We start from the raw sequence: 19,135 nt of genomic DNA, 5'->3' as shown, positions 1-19,135 counted from the left end.
TGACGCACATTTTTAATTGTTTTATGCTTAGATCTTGTGTCCCTGGAGTCCAGCTGAATGGTGTGGCAGGGAAATTCCTGCCTTGGCACAGAGAACTGCTAGAATTGGAGTTTTTCAGCCTTTACCCACATTTTGATTAGCAGTTACTTCTAAAAAGATCTTCCACTTCTCCCAACGTTGCATCACTGCCCCTTCCCCAAGCACCTTCCTAGATAATAACATGGCTTTCTGTTGGGAAAGCAATTGCATAAGTCCCTATTGCTCATTTCAAGTCATTGGATCTTGGGCTGCAGTGATTCACCCTCACAACGCCCCTGGAAGGGAATTTGAGGTCTCTCTCTCTAATTTACTGATGGAGAAGCTGAGGTGTGGAAAGGTGAAGGATTTGCTCAGGGTCAGGCAGTGAGTCAGCTGCAGAGATGTGGTTGGAGTGCCCACCCCACCCTGGCTCCTTGTGCTTGTGTCTGTCTAGACTTTTCCAAGCACCAGCTTTGATGCTGGTGTTACCACCATCTTCTGTTGTCAACCTGGGAGCCTAGACATCTCCCCTCCCTTCACCAGTCACAAGGAAATTTCTGCATCTTCAACTTGTAGCCAGAGGGGCTCAGGTGCTGCAGACAGGAGAAATGTACCTACCTACCTGGAGAACATCACACATCCCCATGCCTCTTGCTCCTCGCCTGTCTCTCTCTGGTCTTATGGCCCTGTCCCCACCACCAAGGAAGGAACGGGATCCAGCACCTAGTCTAAATAAATCTCAATAAAGCTACACCCCACAACACGGCATCTGCACACTGGTGGTTCAAACAATGACAAAACAGCCTGCAGACCTTAGCTTAGGAATTGCCGGAAAACAAAAACAACATGTAGCCTCATTTTTGGCTATGGTGGCTTCGATACAGAGTCAGGGTGAAAAGGAGAGAGTGGAGTATGGAGGGGAGCGCAGGAGAAAGCGAGGCAGAGGAGAGCCTGTGGATCCTCCATAGCTCAGATGATGCACAGCTAGAGGGTGAGAGGAGAGAGAGGGAAATAAGGTGAAAAACGGGTGTCCTGAGAGCTGGTTTGCAAACCCCAGCCACAACCAGCATACATGGGGCTGACAGAGCGCTCACTGTACTTCAGATCCCACTGATGCTGGTGATAACAGACCGGGCCTGAGCACAAAATAGTGAGGAAAGTTTCCTGTCCCTGTAATTGTGTTTGGACCCGAGTGTTTCCCTGCATTTGATTCCTCACACGTTATTGCTTTCTTAACAACATTCCTGCCTCTAGTCCTTGGGCTGGCTGCAGTTTCTGTATGAAATAAAGACCCATTCACCAGTGCAGTAAAAGGCTCTGCTTTTCCAACAGGAGAGTCGATGGTTAAATAAGGGGAAGAGGAAAAGGCAGGCATCTGTGTCTTTGCAGAGGAGGCGGGGGAACAAATCCAGGAAAGGCGTCCCCTTCAGTCCTGCAAATTCAGCCCTGCTGCTCTGCATCAAGCCCCGGTGAGTCAAAGAGCCCTGGGAATTTTTACTACTCACTTAACAGAAACCAGATGCCACGAGTGGCACGCGTCCTGTTAGCAGCCCTCAGCCCAGATGGTATGGACTGAGACAGCTTTCATTTAGACTGTCCCATAGAACTGTCCCAGGGTGATTCAGGACGTTCCTGAAGGTGAAAAGGCAGCAAGGGTTGGTTCCTGCAAGGATAAGTGAGTCGGTGGTCTCCTTGTCAAGGTCCTGTGATGAGGCATTGGCTCTGCGCTTGGGACCTCTCACCACTTGCTTCACATCTTTCATGGGGATTGGGCTGGAAATGCCCTCCCAAAGCCCTGGGAGGCAGAGAGCAACTGTAACAATGCACAAGAATTTGGACCTAGATGCAGTTTTTCATGGAGAGAGGTCCGGTCTTGCTTCTTGACACCAGCTTCAGCTGGGTAGTTGCTGGCGTCAGGAGCTGCCTTGGCCTCAGCCTGCCGTACAGATGTGGGGGATCAAACCCTCCTGCCCCACGACGTTGCTGCAAAAGCACGTGCAGCCTCTGGATCAGCACAGGGGTACTCATCACTTTGCCACCCTGCAGGAATTTGGGAGGGAAAGCATGCTGAAAGCAGGGTACTGTGGTTGCACAAATGGGTTAAGGCACTGCTCAGTCCATGCATTTAGCTTTTAGGACCTCGGCTGAAGCTGGAGAGGGGCAGATATGGCCCCATGTTTTAGGCGGTAATTGATGAAAACAGCGGGGGGTTTGAGCAGGATGTCTTCGTCGCGTTTAATTCCTCCTTCTGAAACTCCGGAATCCTTTGCTCACCTATGCGAGCAATAAAGAAAATGAAGAAAAACACCCACTCTGTCTCACGCTGAAAAGGAAGGGGGGGGAAAAAAAAATAAGTTGGGTGGAAGGGGTGTGGTTACCCAGGAGGTGTGTCAGGCACCGCTGAACTTATTTATAAGCCAAGGCATCTCTGCTGGGGAAGAAACCTTGCTGAGGCTTTGTCAGCTGCTGCTTTTTCCCTGACACCACTCGAAGGGCACCTCTGTTGCCATGGGCAGGCAAAAGGACGTTCTTGCTACTATTGAGGAGCACCTGAGGATCCGAAACAAATTAGTCCGGCAAGCGCTGGCTGAGTGCCTGGGGACGCTGATCCTGGTGGTGAGTCTATGCCGTGGTGCGGGGATGCTCCACAACCCCTGGCTGCGGGCTGGAGATCGTCCTGGTGGATGGGGAAGCTCTGCCAAAAGTGCTCAAACTGCTGCCAGAGCTTGCACCGGGGATGAGCCCAGTTCCAAAGCAACCTGCCCCGGGGGGACTAGAGAGGTCCTTATCCCCAGGAAAAAAAAATTCATGCACCTTGCCATAGGATGAGCTCTGGGGTTGCTGGCAACGGGTGGGCTCTGCAGAGGTTGGTGGGTGTTTGGGGGCTTCCATGTGTCTGAAAAGTGCAGGGAGCATCAAGTCTCTGTGCGAGCATCAAGTGTTTCGCTAGAGATCATGCAAAACTTCCTTTCTCTCTGCCCTGGAATATTTTCTTGGCACTGAAATAACGTCAAGTGTTATCACCCGGGGGAAGTGAAAGCTTTTTCCTCACCTCGCTTTGTTTTCCTGGTGCATCCTATGGAGAAAAAATAGCCAGAATTTAAACAGTTGCAGTGGGTTGTTTTTTTTTTTGCTGCTGGCTGCATGTTCCCCAGGGTCTTATCAGCGGGGCTGCACGACACCGCGGCAGCCTGTGCCGGCGGCTGATCGGGACCTCGGGCTTGCCATGTGTGTGGCAGCGCCGAGCTGTCAGATGGTGTGTTTTTAAGTGGTAAACGGCAACAAAACTCTTCTGCCGGTTTTAACGCTTGGCTTCTGAAGGGACGGGATATAAGGCATAAAGCGGGGTGGGTATCTGTATAGGTGACTTGGTTAGAAGATGTTTTGAGCGGCCCTGGCTTGCTTTGAGGTCAAAGGCAAGATGCGAAGAGCGTGGACAGTTGTGTGTGAGGAGTGGGGAGCGAATGCTGGTGTAGCAAAACTGGGGTGGGGGTATCTGGCTTCAGGCATCTGCATCCAAAAACGCAGGACTGGCCAAGGGACTGTGAGCCTGTTGCGCTGATGTTGCAGCAGGAATGAGTTGAAGTCCCCACGGTGAATACCGGCAGGTGAAAGTTCCTCTGAAGTGGTGCAAAGCCAGAACAATCCTATCAGCTCCAGTGGAGTGACTGTGGGTTTGCACCTCCTCGTAACTGATGGCAGGACGGTTTGGGGAGAAATCTAACAGTTGGAGGAGCTGAAAGCGGAGAAAGGTTTGATGAAGCTGCTCATGGTCCTGGGGACAACACAGAAGGACTGACAGGCTATCTTATGCTTTAATAAGTAAGATTCTTTATTGATGAGGAAGAGGAGACTAGTGGGTCTTGTGTGGGAGTATAGGGGTCCCCCTAAAATGCTACCACTCTTAAAAGAAAGCAGCTTCGCACAGTGCAATGTCTTTATCGTCAGAGTGACCCACCTTTGCTGATTTGCAAACATGTCTTGTTGATTTTTCAGGGAAGGATTATTTAGGATTAAGGTGGGTAAAAGCTGATAGGAAAGTGATTAACAGGTAGAAAGCTGCTGTCTATGAATCACTGATGTTGCTGCAGTTAGTCTTGGGATTGAAGCAAGGTAAGACTTGTAAGGAGAAATAACGTTTCCTGCTAGACAAGTTAACATTGCTGGAGAAACAAAGCAAGCCTTTAGCCATGGGGATCTGAGCTTTCAGAAGGGCTTGTGATCCAAAAAATGTTCCTTGTTCCAACTGTGTTACATAGTATGACAGAGATAACTTTTCCCCTGCAGCCTTGTCTTTCTGGGGCAGAGAGGAGCCGGGATGTGCTCAGAGCCCGAGGAAGGACTTGGTCCAAACTCATAACCAGTCTCCAAAATGAGGGTGGTGGTGGGCACCCACCAGCCAGGCTGGGTGATGCACTGGCAAAAGTGGACGACGCATGCCTTGCCCTTGGCAGCACCATACCTGCTGTGTTTTAAAGTGTATGTTTAAGTGCACAAGCAGATCCCTCACCTTATTCCGGAATTCCTGAGCGTGTCTGGGGGCAAGAAAATGCTGGCTTCAGTGACATATTCAACTCCATCTTACGGGTCTTCTAAAAGTGACCTGGGATCTCCTGCAGGAACACTGCAGTAGATGGAGGGCTGTGGGTACTGTGACCATGTGGGAGCAGGTGGGGTGGGCTGGTGGGAGAAATGGGAAAGTCCCAAACATGGTGAATGCTCCGGGGTTGTCAGCAGACAAAAACAGGGTATACAGCAGAGAGGTAGATGGATTCCAGGGCAACAAGCCTGCAGTATGGCTCTGCTGGGTGTCAATCCCTTTCTGCCTTGGAGCTGCCCCAGTCTATTCTTCTGTTAATGAAGTGACACTCATAGATTCTATTTATTTTACTTAAAAAAAGGAAAAAAAATTTTTTTTTTTGCTCCCTCCCACCTCGATTCTTTTGCATCTTTTTATTGTATCACCTTCCTAAAACAGAAAGTGCCTTGAAGATGATGTTCTTCCCCTTCCAGATGGCCTGGGTAGTGGTTTGAATTGGACAGTCCCAGGAGAGAGTTGTCATTCTGTACCTTGTAGAAGCCCCTGCTGACCACCCTACCAGCAGGCTGAGCTGGGTTTGCATGCATTTATCTGCATTTCAGCCTGGTAAATATAAATTATGGCTTCAGACAATAAAATACCTGAGGAAAGACATGGGATCCATGAAATTGTCTTCACGGGAGATGGAACTGATTGAATGCAAACATGCAAATACATCTAGAGCAGAACAATATTAGGGATGGATTTAAGGTTTGATATTATTCACCCTGAAATTAACTTCCTGAGCTGAAGGGAAGGAGACTGTTTAAAGTTTGCAGCTTACTTTAAATTTCACTGTGTAATGTAAAACTTGCCCCACCGTGGATATTGGCACGGCTTCAGCTTCTTCCGTCCTCCCTTCCACTTGCATAACGACTGCAGCGCTCTCAGACTCTTCTAGAGCAAAGCAGTTTCAGACCCCTGCGAAGTCTCTTTGCCTGTAAGAATTAACCTAGTGCTTGATTTTATTTTTCTTATGTTTTAAGGAGGTTGTAAAGATAGCAGAAAGTTAAAACAAAATAGTGCCTCCTTTTCTTTTTTTTAAGATAAGATAAGAAAAATAATTCAACTAAGGCAGCCAAGCCCTGAATAGCGCAGGGGCAAGGGTGCTCTTTCCTTGTTTCCTTGCGAGCTGATTTTGCAGTGTACAGCACCTTGCACAACGGGGTTTTACTCTGCAAGTAGTGTCCTTTCTGTTACAAGAATAGTAACGCTGATTCTACCTTTCCTCTGATAACTAAAATGGCTAGTTACTATTTTTTTTTCCTCTTCAAAATGCACTTTCCAAGTGGTACTTTAGGTTTGAACTTTGCACCTATGTCAGAAGCACCGCTTGCTGGCAGTGGTTAAGCAACGCAAACGCTGAAGGCGTTTTCCCGGTGGCTTGCTGTTTGTGTTATTACTGTAGCAACTCACTACAGCTAGATTTCCAGCGGCAGCACTCCGTGCCTCCCTTAAAGCCTCGATCTGTTTGCCTTGCCCTGCTGGCTGTAAATACCAAAGCTGGCTCTGTTTGGTTTTTACCTTTGCAGGAGGAGGAACTTGCTGTTTATGGTTGATTTCCAAGTCAGGCTAACTGTCATTCGCTGCTGTAGCGGGCACAAAGAAAGAACAAAACAGCCCCTAACTGCTTTTCAATCGGCGCTGTCTTGACTTTGTGGGCAGGTGGGAGCTTTTTGGAGTAGGAGTGTGGCTGCAGACCACAGAAACCAGAGCTGCAAAGTGGTTGGGATGATCAAGGCGAAGGGGGGAGCCCGGGTGAACCATTGGCAGCGCAGGGCATGAAGTTGCTGCTCATCCCGCAGCCACCGGCGGCTGCACGGCGATTCCCACCGTGGCCGTTTGATTTGTGCCCATTCGCTTGAACCCAGCTTGTGGCATTTGGAGAATGTGATTTTTTTAATTTTTATTTTATTTTACTGTATTTTTTTAATTTCATTTTTTTTTCTTAATGCTTTGCTAGGGCTTGAAAGGGGCTAGAAATCTTTGCTGTAAGCATGTCGAGCTCTGCTGATCCTTCCCCGCAAAGGGTCTGTGCAGCTTGGTGTGGAGGACTGGGAAAAGGCAGTGATGGTGCTCTCCCTCACCTCTCTCACCAGAAGAGCTCGAAGCTCTTCACTCACTGCCCAAAACTGTCCCTCCTTGCTGTCCCCATGCAGGAGCAGGGATTGTCCTCCTTCCTTACAAACAGGAGAGTTCAGGCACCAAGACTTGCCCTCAGTGGGAAGGCAGCTTTTCCCCAGCAGTTGTCCAACCCTGTGACCAAAACCCAGCTAGAAGTACAGGTCGTTCTAAGAGCTAAAACCTCCCAATGTGAGGGATACCAGGGATATGAGAATAAGTGTTTTGGCTTCCATGGTTGGGGTGGGGGAGGGTAGAGAACAAAGTAAAATAGTAGATATCCTCTCTAATGCCCGACTCCTCTGCTGAAGGTTGCGCAGGTTTCTTGCCCTGAGCGCCGCTTGTCTCCCCAGCCTTGTGCAGTGTTGTTATAGCATGTGATGTGTGTGTGGCACAACTGTCCTTAGACCCTCTTATCTCTCGAGTCCTGCAGCCCTGCCTGGCCCCGGGACAGCGCGCCACGCAGAAGGAGCCATAACATGAAGGACCATCTGTGGTTGCCCTTCCCCGTAGGACTGCTTCTGACCAGGGTGGCTCCAGCCGAGCTGGGCAAGAAGCCCGGTCTAGCGTTTCTCCTTGCTTTGCAAATTGTAAATGATGGCCAGCCTGGTTGTTCAAGAGATGCTCTGGGGAAAGGTAAAAATGACGTTGCTCCTTGCACTGCCTTTGTGGCTGATGAAGGTTGTCCTGGCTGCATGAGCCATGGAGTTGAGGAAGATCTCTGCATGCTGTTTGAGCAGAAACAGCAATGGGGATGGATCTGTCGTCAGATCTACCCAGCTGGGTCCTGCTCCTTGGGGAGGGCAGCAAGAGGCCATGGGGGAGACTTACAGTGTCTTTAACCCCTTCTTGCATTGAGCTGCAGGGGAGTTGGGAAGTTGTTTTGAACTGTCTGTAAAGTGACAGTCCTCTGCCCCCTCCCTCCCAGCCTCCCCCCTTGAAGGGAATGTAGGACAGCCTTAAGTTCCATTCTGATATGAAGAGGAGGGCTCCCTTTACGTGTCTAATGGTTAAAATCTTCCATCAATATCTCAGGGTCTCTTCCTCCAGAGTAGACCCATGGTTTGACTGCCCTTCTGGCACCTTCCCCACTGACCAGAGGGCAGTGAGGGATGAGCAGCCTTTCCCATCCACCCAGGTGATTAGGGTAGATTTACAGCAGGCTCCTTGCCTAATCCCTGGTTTATTTGCTGGCTGGAAAGGAAGCTTGTAACTCAGGTAATAACACTCCTCCGGGGCTATGCCAGCAAAACTTTCCCATCTTGATTTAGAGATCAGTCTGTCTGAAGTCCAAAAGCAAATGCATCCAGGCCCTTTGTGTCGCACCTGAAGGTGTGAAAAAGCACCACAAAGAAAAGAGGAGGCAAGCGAGGGAGGAAACTTGGCTGTTGTGCAGGTGAGTGCTGAGCACTACCTTTTTCCCAAGTTCACATTCGGAGCCGCTTTTCACAAAGTCTGACTATAAACTCACATGGCCTCACTTCTTCATTAGCTTTTTCAACTTTTTTTATCCTCCAAGGTCCTTTCCTATCAGCCTTGACTAGCTCCAGAGCTTTCTTGTCTCCAGACATTGAGACAGGGTGTTTTTACCTTGGGTCATAAAGCCAAATGGCCAGTCTCCAGACATGCCCCGGACACAGGGAGTTTAAGGCTCCCCTGAGCTTGAAGTTTCACCCGGCGACCTGCTCCCTTTTCCTGGTTTTGCTGCTGGTGCTTCTGGCTGTCCCCTGCCTTGTACAGGCTTTGGTGTTTGTCAGCCCCTCCACCCCTAAACCAGTTCAACTCACGGATCCTGCAGAACATGGGCTTTGTTATTTTTCAGAGTGCAAGGAGTTGGCTCAGCTCGTGAGGGAAGAGGAGCAACCTTGCTGTTGGCAGGGAAAGCCATTAGATGTGCTAGAGCCAGTAAGATGAAATTAGGGAGCAGGCTTCCATTAACCTGGTTAATGGGTGCATTGACCTCAATTCCTGGGAGAGGGACTTTAATCCATCAGAGTAATGATTTGTTGTGATCATTTTATTAGCACTTTAAAACTGCTTTTGAACTTGGCCAGTGGATCGTGGGGGTATAAGAGTTGACTGCTGCACATGCTGCCGTGTGAGGTGGTAACCTGGCTTTCTGTTGGCTGGGATGTTCTTCCATTAATGTCCGGAGTTTTTTTAACCAAAAAAAAAAAAGAAGAAAAGAAGTGTTGGAGGCAGGTTATTAAAATCAATAATTGAGGGGTCATATCTGCCTTGGGTGTGCACCACTGTCTCCGAACATAATGGTGTAATATTGATTGAGAACTTTTACATTGTTGCATGGACTTTAAGGCCACTGGGATAAATGCTGAATTGCTTTTACTTGACCTTCCTGGCCTTTCGACTCAAGCTAGGTTCTCCTAAATGTTTACCTGCAAGCGCTGGAAAGGGAAGACTTAAAATATGGATGCTGAGGGTCTGCTGTCTCATATGGCCTGGGAAAATGAATTAGAAGAAAAACTAGCAAATAGCAGAAGTGGAAATGGTGTGATTAAAAATCATAATAGCCGCTACCACAACAAAACTCTGTAATGTCAAGCCCCTTGCCACAAAAGCATGGGTGAACATGATTTGAACTGGTTCCTGAAAGTCAAATGCCACGGATGGATGTCATGCACGAGCATATACGTTCATGCTCAGTGGCCGCCACTGGTGCAGGATGGAATTGCACACGTGCATATCAAAGTTCAGACTTGTCCTTAAATATCACCTCACTTTTTGTCTGCTGAGGGTCAGGTTTTTCACTGTTATGCTGAATTAAGCCAAATTGTGCTCAGGGCTGATCTGATAAATAACTGTAATGCTCCTGCGGAGTGGCTCTGGGGTGTTTTTACACGGTCCATAGACTCTCTTCTGAGGAAAAGCTGTAGAACTATTGCCAGGTGTAGGACGGGGGGAGAGGAGGATGGAGAACAACTTCTTGAGAAAAGGCAGATCTGGCCTTCCTCCAGGTTAAGGGAAGACCTTTATGGGTGAACAGGGGGATAAAGGGGGGGAAATTTACTTTGTGGTTTCTGCAACCAAAAGGTATGTGGCTAATGAACCAACCACCATCCACTTGCAGAACTGCCAGTTCTTTCGGAGTGAATAACACAAATACCTTCGTCAACTGGAAGAACCTGGGACCAACCCTGCCAAACTCAGATGCCCATTGCAATTTTTGTGGGCTCACCCCTCCCTGGTCAGACTGATGAGCTGTGTGGCATTAGAGAGCTGAATGCCATGGCCAAGTGCTCTCTCTAAACCTCTGTCTAAAGCATGCAGTGGCTCTTCTGGGGTAAGGGAAGGAACAGATGTCACCCTGGCCATCAGCCAGTATTTATTTTCTCAGTTGGAGCTTAGCTTCCCTCAGTGGTTTGGGCATAGCTGGGAATGATGGCTTTGTTTACTGCACAATAAATGAAACTCATCTTTTCTGCCTTTGCCCGGGTGTCTCCTCTGCCATGGTTTTCCAGCTGGGCAGCTCAGGGTTAGGACATTGAAGGGGCTATTCGGACTGCTCCCAGTAGAGAGCAGTGCTGGATGTCCCCTCTCATTAACTAACGAGTTCTACAGGTTCCTTTGTTCTTTATACACAAGGTCCTGTGTTGGGGACCTGGCTCCTTGTCAAGAGGCACCTGTGTACAGAGTGTCCACCTCGTGAATCAGCCTGCAGCCTACCTGGCTGCTCCTTTCCCAGCAGGCTGAGTGCAGTGTTTGCTTTATTAGTAATTCACCCCTTGTCAAGGGGATGGGAGGGGATGAGTTAGGTGTGTTTTGGCTTTGCCCGTCATCTGGATTGTGCATTGTTCAATGGGCATGTCCAGTATTGGCAGGAGAGGTGAAGAGAGCTACCCCTGGTGCCTATTTGGTGTCTTATTCCCCGGGAACATATACTGCCTCTGTTGCAATTGAGTAATCCTGGGATGGTGGAGTTCGTAGAAGCAGAAAGTCTTGATGGGTGTGTAGATATGGGCATGTGGACAGTAGAAATAAGGCAAGCCTTGATCCCTAGATTTAAGGATTTTAGGAACAAGCTGTAATCCCTGTCCTAGTTTAAGGATGCTCTAAGTACCTGCTGATGTGATAATCCCTGGTATATGCCAAGAATCAATTCAGGTGGAGCCAGTGGAAGATAAAAGTGTACAAAAGATCAGGATTAGGGCTCCTTATATTACATAGTGGGAAGTGGGGAGACTCGGCCAGGCAGAAAGCCTCCAGATGCATGAGTGATGAACTGAACTGCCAGGGGAATCTGGTCTGGGTTGTCAAGGGTGAGCATAGGAAGGATGGCTTTTGAATGTGGTTGGGAGAAGAAGCATTACACGTTTGGAGCAAACGTCTTTGAGCAAGAGCACATACCTGCCTCAGCTGCTGGGAAACAGCCCTTATCACCCAGCAGAAACAACTTTTGTCCCCCAAAGTGCTTGAGGCAGCCATGATCTTGAACAGAAGGCCAAGCCTCTGGCTGTACTGGTGGTAGGCTGTCTGTGGAATATGGACTTTTCTTGATGGTGCCTGTGCCATGTTGGTGGTGCAGAGACAGGTCAGCTGTGTTTCCCTGATCCTTTCTTACATGTTTTTGCCATTGGAAGGATAGGGCTGCTTTGGGATAGTGTGGGCTGTGCTCAGAGTGCCCACAGCAGAGAGCATTGCTTGGGGCTGGGACAACTGCAGGTACTCAAGGAAGCAGCCTCAATCCCTCACTGTCAGCCAGTGCCACCTGGAAGAGGACTCCATGAATGTCAGGCTGCATATGATCTTCTTCAGTCATGTCTGTATTTCCAGGCATTAGCAAAATTGTCCCCTTCCAATCAATGTGCTACTGCATTGAACAATTAGCCATTTTAACAATAAGGACTCAGATGCCCCATCTGAATGGTAAATACCTTGGTCCAGTGTGCTGTGTAGCTGATTCCTCTCACCTACCACCAGAAAATCACATGGTTGGACAAAGACTCCTGGAGAGGTGAACTGTGGTCTGATCTTGCTTTTAATTTTGGCCCTGGCTTTGTTTCCCCTTGACAGGAGATAGACTTGTTCTGTGTCTTTTCTCCTTCCCTGCTGCCCCTGGAGATAACACCTAGATACTTTGACTGCAGATTGAAGGCTTTGAGTCATGGGTGGGTTGTGATGGTGCATGCAAGTGTAAGTGGAGAAGTTGCAGGCACTGGTCAGCAGCTGGTTGTGATGTGAAACGGAGAGGGTAATTTCAATCTCTTCTTCTCCTCCTAGCTGTTTGGCTGTGGCTCCGTTGCGCAGATTGTGCTCAGCAGAGGGACTCATGGAGGTTTCCTGACTGTCAACCTGGCCTTTGGTTTTGCTGTGATGCTCGGCATTTTGATCTCGGGACAGGTATCAGGTACGTTGTGGCTCCACGTGGGCTGGATTTCACTTGTGACAATTGTGTAGGCAGTGCTTTTCCTATGTGGCACTGACATGGAAACCAGTGTCCCTTGCCTCATGTCCGGGACACAAATTCTGCCTATAAAATGCAGTAACCACCATCCTCTCTGCAGGTGGACATCTGAACCCAGCTGTCACTTTTGCCATGTGCTTCTTGGCTCGGGAGCCCTGGATCAAGCTACCAATTTATGCCCTGGCCCAAACACTGGGAGCTTTCCTGGGAGCTGGAATTGTCTTTGGGTTGTACTATGGTAAGTGCAGAAATGTTCTGTGTTTGTTGGGGTGAGATGGATGCTCTTCATGACTCACTGCAGGAAGGCTGGTTCCCAAATTGGAGAGAAGCATTTTCTTGCACAGCAGTTGTAAGAAACCTCCTTACTGTGTTTCTGGGGAGGCTTTCCTCTTCTCATCATGATGATAGGTTCAAATCAATCTGAAGGCCCACCAGCATTGTCAGTGTGTGAGTCTTTGTCCTTGAGTACTGATCACTGTAACGTGGACCACTGGATGGTCCTGATTGCAGGTACTATCTGTATTAAACAGATCTTTCAGAAATGCTGATGGCACACTAGTAGTAATGGAGATTTTATCTGTTCATTTTTCCACGGCTGTTTTATCCTTTAAAAAAGGTAAAAAGCAAAGACTTCACCATGGATGCTTTCTGCATTGTCTCATGTTAGCTTCCAGACAACAGGACTTCTAGCAGTTTTTGCTACATTTATCAGAGTGATTCTATACCTTGGAAAGCATCCTAGAATTCCAGTTCCTCATGCATCTGTTCCTTATCACAGGGCAATATTCAGTGGTCAAAAACTGACTCTTTGTGCTGGAAATTGCTCTTCCTCAAATATCAAGGGTGACATTTTGACTCAGAGTTTGCCACCTGATGTCTGTTTCTGGCAATAGGAGCAGTGTTCCCTGTAGCTGAGCAGGTCATCTGTGTCACTGTAGCTTCCACCTGGAGGGAGGAAGTGACCACCCAAGCACTAGCACCAACTGCTTTTCAAAGAAGCAGGGTGACCTACCTTCATCTCTGTTAACATCAGGACTTCAGTTCACCACCAGTTACCTTTCTATTTGGTGGGCTGAAGTCTCCTCTTCAGAAGAGTTAATCCCATCTTAGCTGCCTAAACCATGGAAGAGCTGCCTTCAGAAAGTGCCCGTTTTTCTCTCCACTGACCATGGAGGGAATCTAGACAGCCCAGCTAGGCGAGTTATCCAGTTTCTACATAGTGGTAGGCAAGGGGCTGACTGCTATAGAAGACAACCCTGAGAGGTGAAACTAATTGTATATTGGCTTAGAGGAAAGTGCAAGGTCAGCCCAAATCCTGCTTGCTGTAAATCAGATCTATAGCACTATCTCAGATCTTGATACCAAGACTGATACCACAGGCATTTGGGTACCTTTGGGAGAGATTTGGAGTCAATTTAGTGTTTACTTTTTGGCTCTAACTCTTTCCTGGTGCCTGACAAGCAAGAAATATTAGGAACAGGGACTCGGGCATCTGAGCGTGACTGGTAAAATTCTGCGGTGGATCATGCCCTCAGTTTTCCAAATGAATGCCCTACAGCAGATGGTTTTGCAACACATAGCAATGGGGTGCTCCGGGAATTCTGTCTCAATATTCATGGCTCCGTGGAGCCTACCTTTTTGCCATCTTCCAAGCAGGGTCCTCTCTCTGATGCCTGTTGGAAAATGACTGACCTCTCTACCTTTCTTTTTTTTTCTTCTTTTCCTTTCCTTCCCCCCCCCGCCTCTAGATGCCATCTGGGCTTTTGGCAGCAACCAGCTGTATGTAACAGGACAAAATGGCACTGCTGGTATCTTTGCCACCTACCCGTCTCAGCATCTGAACATTGTGAATGGATTCTTTGACCAGGTAAGAGGCTGCTGGGAAGTTGAAGATGCATTTGAAGAGGAAACTTTTTGGGGTGGTTCTGGGTCTCTCTTTTAATTACAGAATGAATTGAAATTTAAAGAGAAGATATCCAGAAAAGTTTTTAGAGCTAGCACAAGTCTTTTACCAGCCCATAGGAAGAACAGAGCCAGAAAGCACCCTTACAGCAAGAAGGCTTGTGTTAAGGGGATTACCGAGTTGCACAAGACCGGCCAGGACACTGGTGAAAAGGATAATACTTGGTCTTAGCCCCTGAGGAGCGATAGTGTGAGAATGGATGGCTCTTCCTTACTCCCACTGTCTACTGTGGCTATTGCACAATGCAAAGGTCAACTGGGTATGGGGTTGTGGGTGGTGTTGGAGGTGACTGTCTCCACCTTAAAGTTACCATCAACCACAAAGGGACAGCAGCCACCTAGCTGCGGCAGGTTGGAAGCATGTTCAGGAAGATGTCTTCAGCTTTTCTGCCTTCTCAAACAGTTATTCATAGTTCTTCTAATGGGTAGGGAAAAAGGTGTGGGCTTGATTGAGCCTATGGACTACCAGGAGGAGCACATTCCACTATCCCATTCCTGTGGTTGCTCAGTCTCCTGTGATCTGATAATGCCATGGGATGACTTAGTGCAGCTCTTTGAGTTTAGAGGATGAGTCCTAAATGCATGGGACTTCAGACGAGTTAAATAATTTGGTTAAAAGATTAACCTGGATTAAATTCTTCTTCTTTTTCCCCTTTCCTCCCCAGTTCATTGGCACTGCTTCCCTGATTGTTTGTGTCTTGGCTATTGTTGATCCCTACAACAACCCTGTCCCCACGGGGCTGGAGGCTTTCACAGTTGGTTTTGTTGTCCTCGTTATTGGAACCTCCATGGGATTCAACTCTGGCTACGCTGTCAACCCTGCCAGGGACTTTGGGCCTCGTCTCTTCACAGCCATTGCTGGCTGGGGCACTGAAGTGTTCTGGTACGTACTTGCCAATGAAAACCCAGTGCATCAAGAGGAAAAAAATTACAAGTCCAAGTAGTTGGTGGCTCTGGCATCATAAAGAGTCTTAGCAGTCATGAAGTATCTTTGAATTTTATAAACATTTTTAAAAGACAGTGTTTGCTTTATGAAATCATAAAAGCTTGGCAGTTTCCAGCAGTGAGAGCAAATGATGTAACTTTGCTATCAGGGAGGCAATCTAAGAACATCCTTGAGAAGTTTGGGTTTACCTTGAACATTAGCCTATCATCATTGTTTTAGCAATAGAAAATGTAAGGCATTTGTTATATTTGGATTTTGCTGTTGTTGGAGAAAATTAAGAGAGCCATGAGCAGTAGAGACTACACGCCTTCCTGCAAGCAGTGTGAGGGAAGTGAAAGTGCCTAGGCACTGCAGCTACTTCTCTCCTTTCTTGGTGGAGAGACAGTCTTTGAGTTCCTGGAAGTAGATGTTCAGAATTTCTTGTCGTCTGGACTTGCAGTGAGGGGCAACATCTGCCTTGGAAATTGCTGTGCATATGCGGGTACTGTTGTCTTTTGCAAGTCAATGGTAATGTTTGGAGGTGACCAGATTTTGTGTTGTTCCAGATCCGAACATGAACATCCTAATGTGTAGGTTGCAGTTCTTACCTTGTGCATTTTATATTTGTTTTCCAGGACTGGTAGACAGTGGTGGTGGGTTCCAATTGTTGCTCCGTTCCTTGGGGCCATTGCAGGAGTGATTGTCTACCAGCTGATGATTGGTTGTCACGATGAGCCTTCTCCACCTGCCTCTGAGCAGGAAACAGTCAAGCTGGCTAACGTGAAGCACAAGGAAAGGGTGTGAGGAAGACCAGATCTGGCAGACATTCATTACTCAGGACTCCAACTGGCAAAGAAGAGGAAGAAGTTAAGAAGAGCTTCAAGAACAACAGGAAGGCATTTTTTTCCTGTCTTGAGATATTCTAAACTTTTTTTTTTTTTTTTTTTTTTGTGCGTGTGTGTGTGTGTATCCCTGATGCATTTGCTTTAGGCATTTTCCTGTGAGCCTTTCCCCAAATGCAGTATCATGTAATCTTTTCCTAGTAGAAGGGGATTGAGGACTGTAGGAGTTCAGGAAAGAAGTGGGCATTGCTGATCAACACCTCCAACATGGGCCAGTTGTTCAGGAATCTGGAGCTCTTTTGGACTGTGTTGCGGGCCTTGCCTGTGAGCTTGGCAAACTGCTTCCCTCCAAACCTGTGTACCCATCTGTAGAGTGGGGATCGTGCAAAACTTAAATTGTTTTCTAACATGGTATGGAAACTCCTACATCCCAGAAAAAAAAATTACCTGTGATTCTAGTATGGGTTAAATTCATGTTTGGTGTTGCTCTAAACTCAGTAATTTGGCACCAGCAATGAACTTGTCTAAAGGATTTTTATTGGCCAGATTTTTTTTTGTATCTCCCATGAATTCTTAGAATATCAAATCAATCAGCTGATCCATAATATCAGAGCAGAGCATGAGAATGCACTGGATTTCAATTTAATATTAAGACAAAGTGTTTACAAACCACTGCACCCTGGTGTTCTAATCACAGTTTTAAATATTGCCAACTCCTTGAATATAACACATAGGAAATCCTTGTTCTAGCCAGGGTCTAACCTGGAAAGAAAGCTTCGGTCCCTGTAGCAGCCTTTCCAATTAATCAGCATTGTATATAACAAGCAAGCAGCCAATAACCAAGTTCCACTGGAAACATGGTGTTGCTAAAGTTGTGTGTGTTTGTGTAAATTTCACAATAGTATTTTTTTTTTAAAAAGTAGATGATTTATATATAAATATACTCCTTAAAGCTGTTACTAAATACCAGGTTTGGGATGAGTCAGTTTAAAGATGTGTGGAAACTGCCTGTACTCTGACAGCTTTGAGATCCTGTCGGATTTTCCTGAGGTGGCCTTAGGTTATGGCATTGTGTTGGAACACCTCCTCTTGTACCTTGCAGAATCACTGGGGTGCCCCTGGTAATCACAGGTGAGGCACCGAGGTCAGGCACCTCCTGTACTAGCAGTTCTGGCATCTCAGGGGATCTCTGGCTCTCCCAAAACCATATTATTGCAGAGTATTTGAAACAAGCAGTATCGGTTTGAAAGAATTTGTAGGTCCCATGCCACTGCATTAGAGAAACTCTTTCAAAGCCTGTTTCTTTAATGTGTGAATTCCTTGAAATATATAACTTTGTACACATTTCCATTCACTAAAATGATGTATTCCTTTTTTGTTTTTTTCTGTTTAAAAAATAAAATGTCAATACCCACACTGTAAAATGCTAGTGTTGGTTGTATTTTAAGCAGCTGTTAGTAAACTTTTCCATGGAAAGGAAGTCATCTATAGCAATAGCTTCCTCAAGCAGTCTTCCTCTTCAGCCTGCAAGAGCAAAATGGAATTAACTCTTTCGGGCAACACATCCACATGCTCCATTTGGGTTTTATTTCTTTCCCCTTTGGGCTGGGCTATTGGGGCGAGTGGGAGGAGACAGGGTGCCTGTACTCAGCACAAAGCCCAAGGTATAGGCTGCTGGGTGGGGATGTCCTGCTACTGGGCACCTTTTTTCTTGGGCAAAAGGAGCAAGTGGTCAGCATTTGTCCCTTGCCCTTTGTAACATTTAACTTCTCTCACTTTTCTTTCAATTAATGCCATTCTTCTGAGAATGCGCTGCATTCAGCACACTGTCCAGCATCGCCAGGCATATTTCACTTGTCACTTCTTTTTATTAACTATGCCATACAAGGAAAAATGTTACAAACCTGAGCCCAGTGCTAAAAGAACTGCACATACAGCTTTCTTCCAGCGTGTGATCTCTGTAAATAAAATTATTGTTGCTCTTTGGCTGATCTGTGTCCTGCTGTATTTTTCCTGTATTAATTGTGCTGCCTTAAAATAACTCATAACTTCCCATACAATGCTATACTGAACAATTCGGTGAGGTCTGGATGAATGTGGTTTCCTGCAATTCACCAACCAGAAATCAAATGGCTTTTGGCAAGAAAGTTGCTGAGTTTGTTTGGTACGCTCTATCTGCAGTCAGCATGCTGCTTCATTCCATTTCTATCTTCAAAGTTTGTCCCTCAAGGTTTGTGTAGAAGTCTTGTATGCTACTGTGATAAACTAACATAACCGCAGAGGTCAATTCCCATTTCCCTTCAGGACTGTTAGTCCTTTTTCTACTCTTCTTCCATGTGGCATCTTCCAAAGGACTTGATCAAGGAATAACAATTCTTACTACAGACCTTAAGACTTCTGATTCAAGGTGTGGGTTTTGGGTTTGTTTGGGTTTTTTTTGGTTTGTGGGGTTTTTTTTCCTCTTTTTTTTTGGTGCATTCTCTCCTGCTTCCACCCGGCATGTGCCCTTCCTTACTTGTGCCTCAGTGGTTCTATGTTATTGCCCTTATAAAAAGTTCAATAAGATACCAGTTTCAGGTGAAAATTTTTGCCTTAACTATATCCCCATTGTTTAAAGCTTTGGCTTTTCTGCGATCTGTTGGAGACGCACGAAGCATTGCTGAGTAGAGAGACATTACCATGCAGAAAAGGACAGGCTTAGCCTTTTGGAGGGGGAACTGTGGAGAACTTAGCCTCACCTTCCAGAAGGATCTGGCTCATATGAAATTTATAATTAGGGCAGCTATTTGCTAACCATGCAAGGAGGGCAATGCAGAGAACAGTTTGATATGCCAGACTTCAAGAGCTGTAGAAGTGTTTTTGAAGTGGGGGGAGGTAAAGATGGAGTTAACCACAGATGGCATTTTCCCTGGCAGCAGGTACCCTTAAATTGCTGCAAGTTGTGGTTTTGTTTGTTTTCAATGTAGCTGCCTTGAGAGAGCTTCTGGGCGTTATTCAGCTGGCAGGCCCATGCAAACAAAAAGACACTTTTTTCTTTTTTCTCCATACTTAAATTTCAAAGGCAATGATTCATCTTGTAGTTAATGCCTTGTTTTGGAGTCACTGGAGAGGTAAGACTCATCTGGACAAATATAGTCATCCGGGTTTTAGGTCAGATGAACTCCAGCTGCCAAGCTGTTGAAATATACTTACTTTGTAGGAAGAAATAAATCTTTGACTTAAACTATTCATGCTTGACAGGGAGAGTAATTTGTCACTGGAACAAA

General features: G+C 46.8%; 1 protein-coding gene across 1 annotated transcript; it reads left to right on the top strand.

The window, feature by feature from the left end:
* Positions 1-2,526: 2,526 nt before the first annotated feature.
* On the top strand, positions 2,527-15,831 carry AQP3 (aquaporin 3 (Gill blood group)). Its single transcript, XM_074166222.1, has 6 exons — positions 2,527-2,634; positions 11,957-12,083; positions 12,241-12,378; positions 13,889-14,007; positions 14,768-14,985; positions 15,663-15,831. Exons 1-6 carry the CDS (start codon positions 2,527-2,529, stop codon positions 15,829-15,831), a joined length of 879 nt encoding a protein of 292 aa, XP_074022323.1.
* The last annotated feature ends 3,304 nt before the right edge of the window (positions 15,832-19,135 follow it).

The sequence above is a fragment of the Numenius arquata genome, chromosome Z, assembly GCF_964106895.1.
Source record: "Numenius arquata chromosome Z, bNumArq3.hap1.1, whole genome shotgun sequence".
Classification (NCBI taxonomy): Eukaryota; Metazoa; Chordata; class Aves; order Charadriiformes; family Scolopacidae; genus Numenius; species Numenius arquata.
This window is presented reverse-complemented; position numbering and strand designations above follow the sequence as displayed.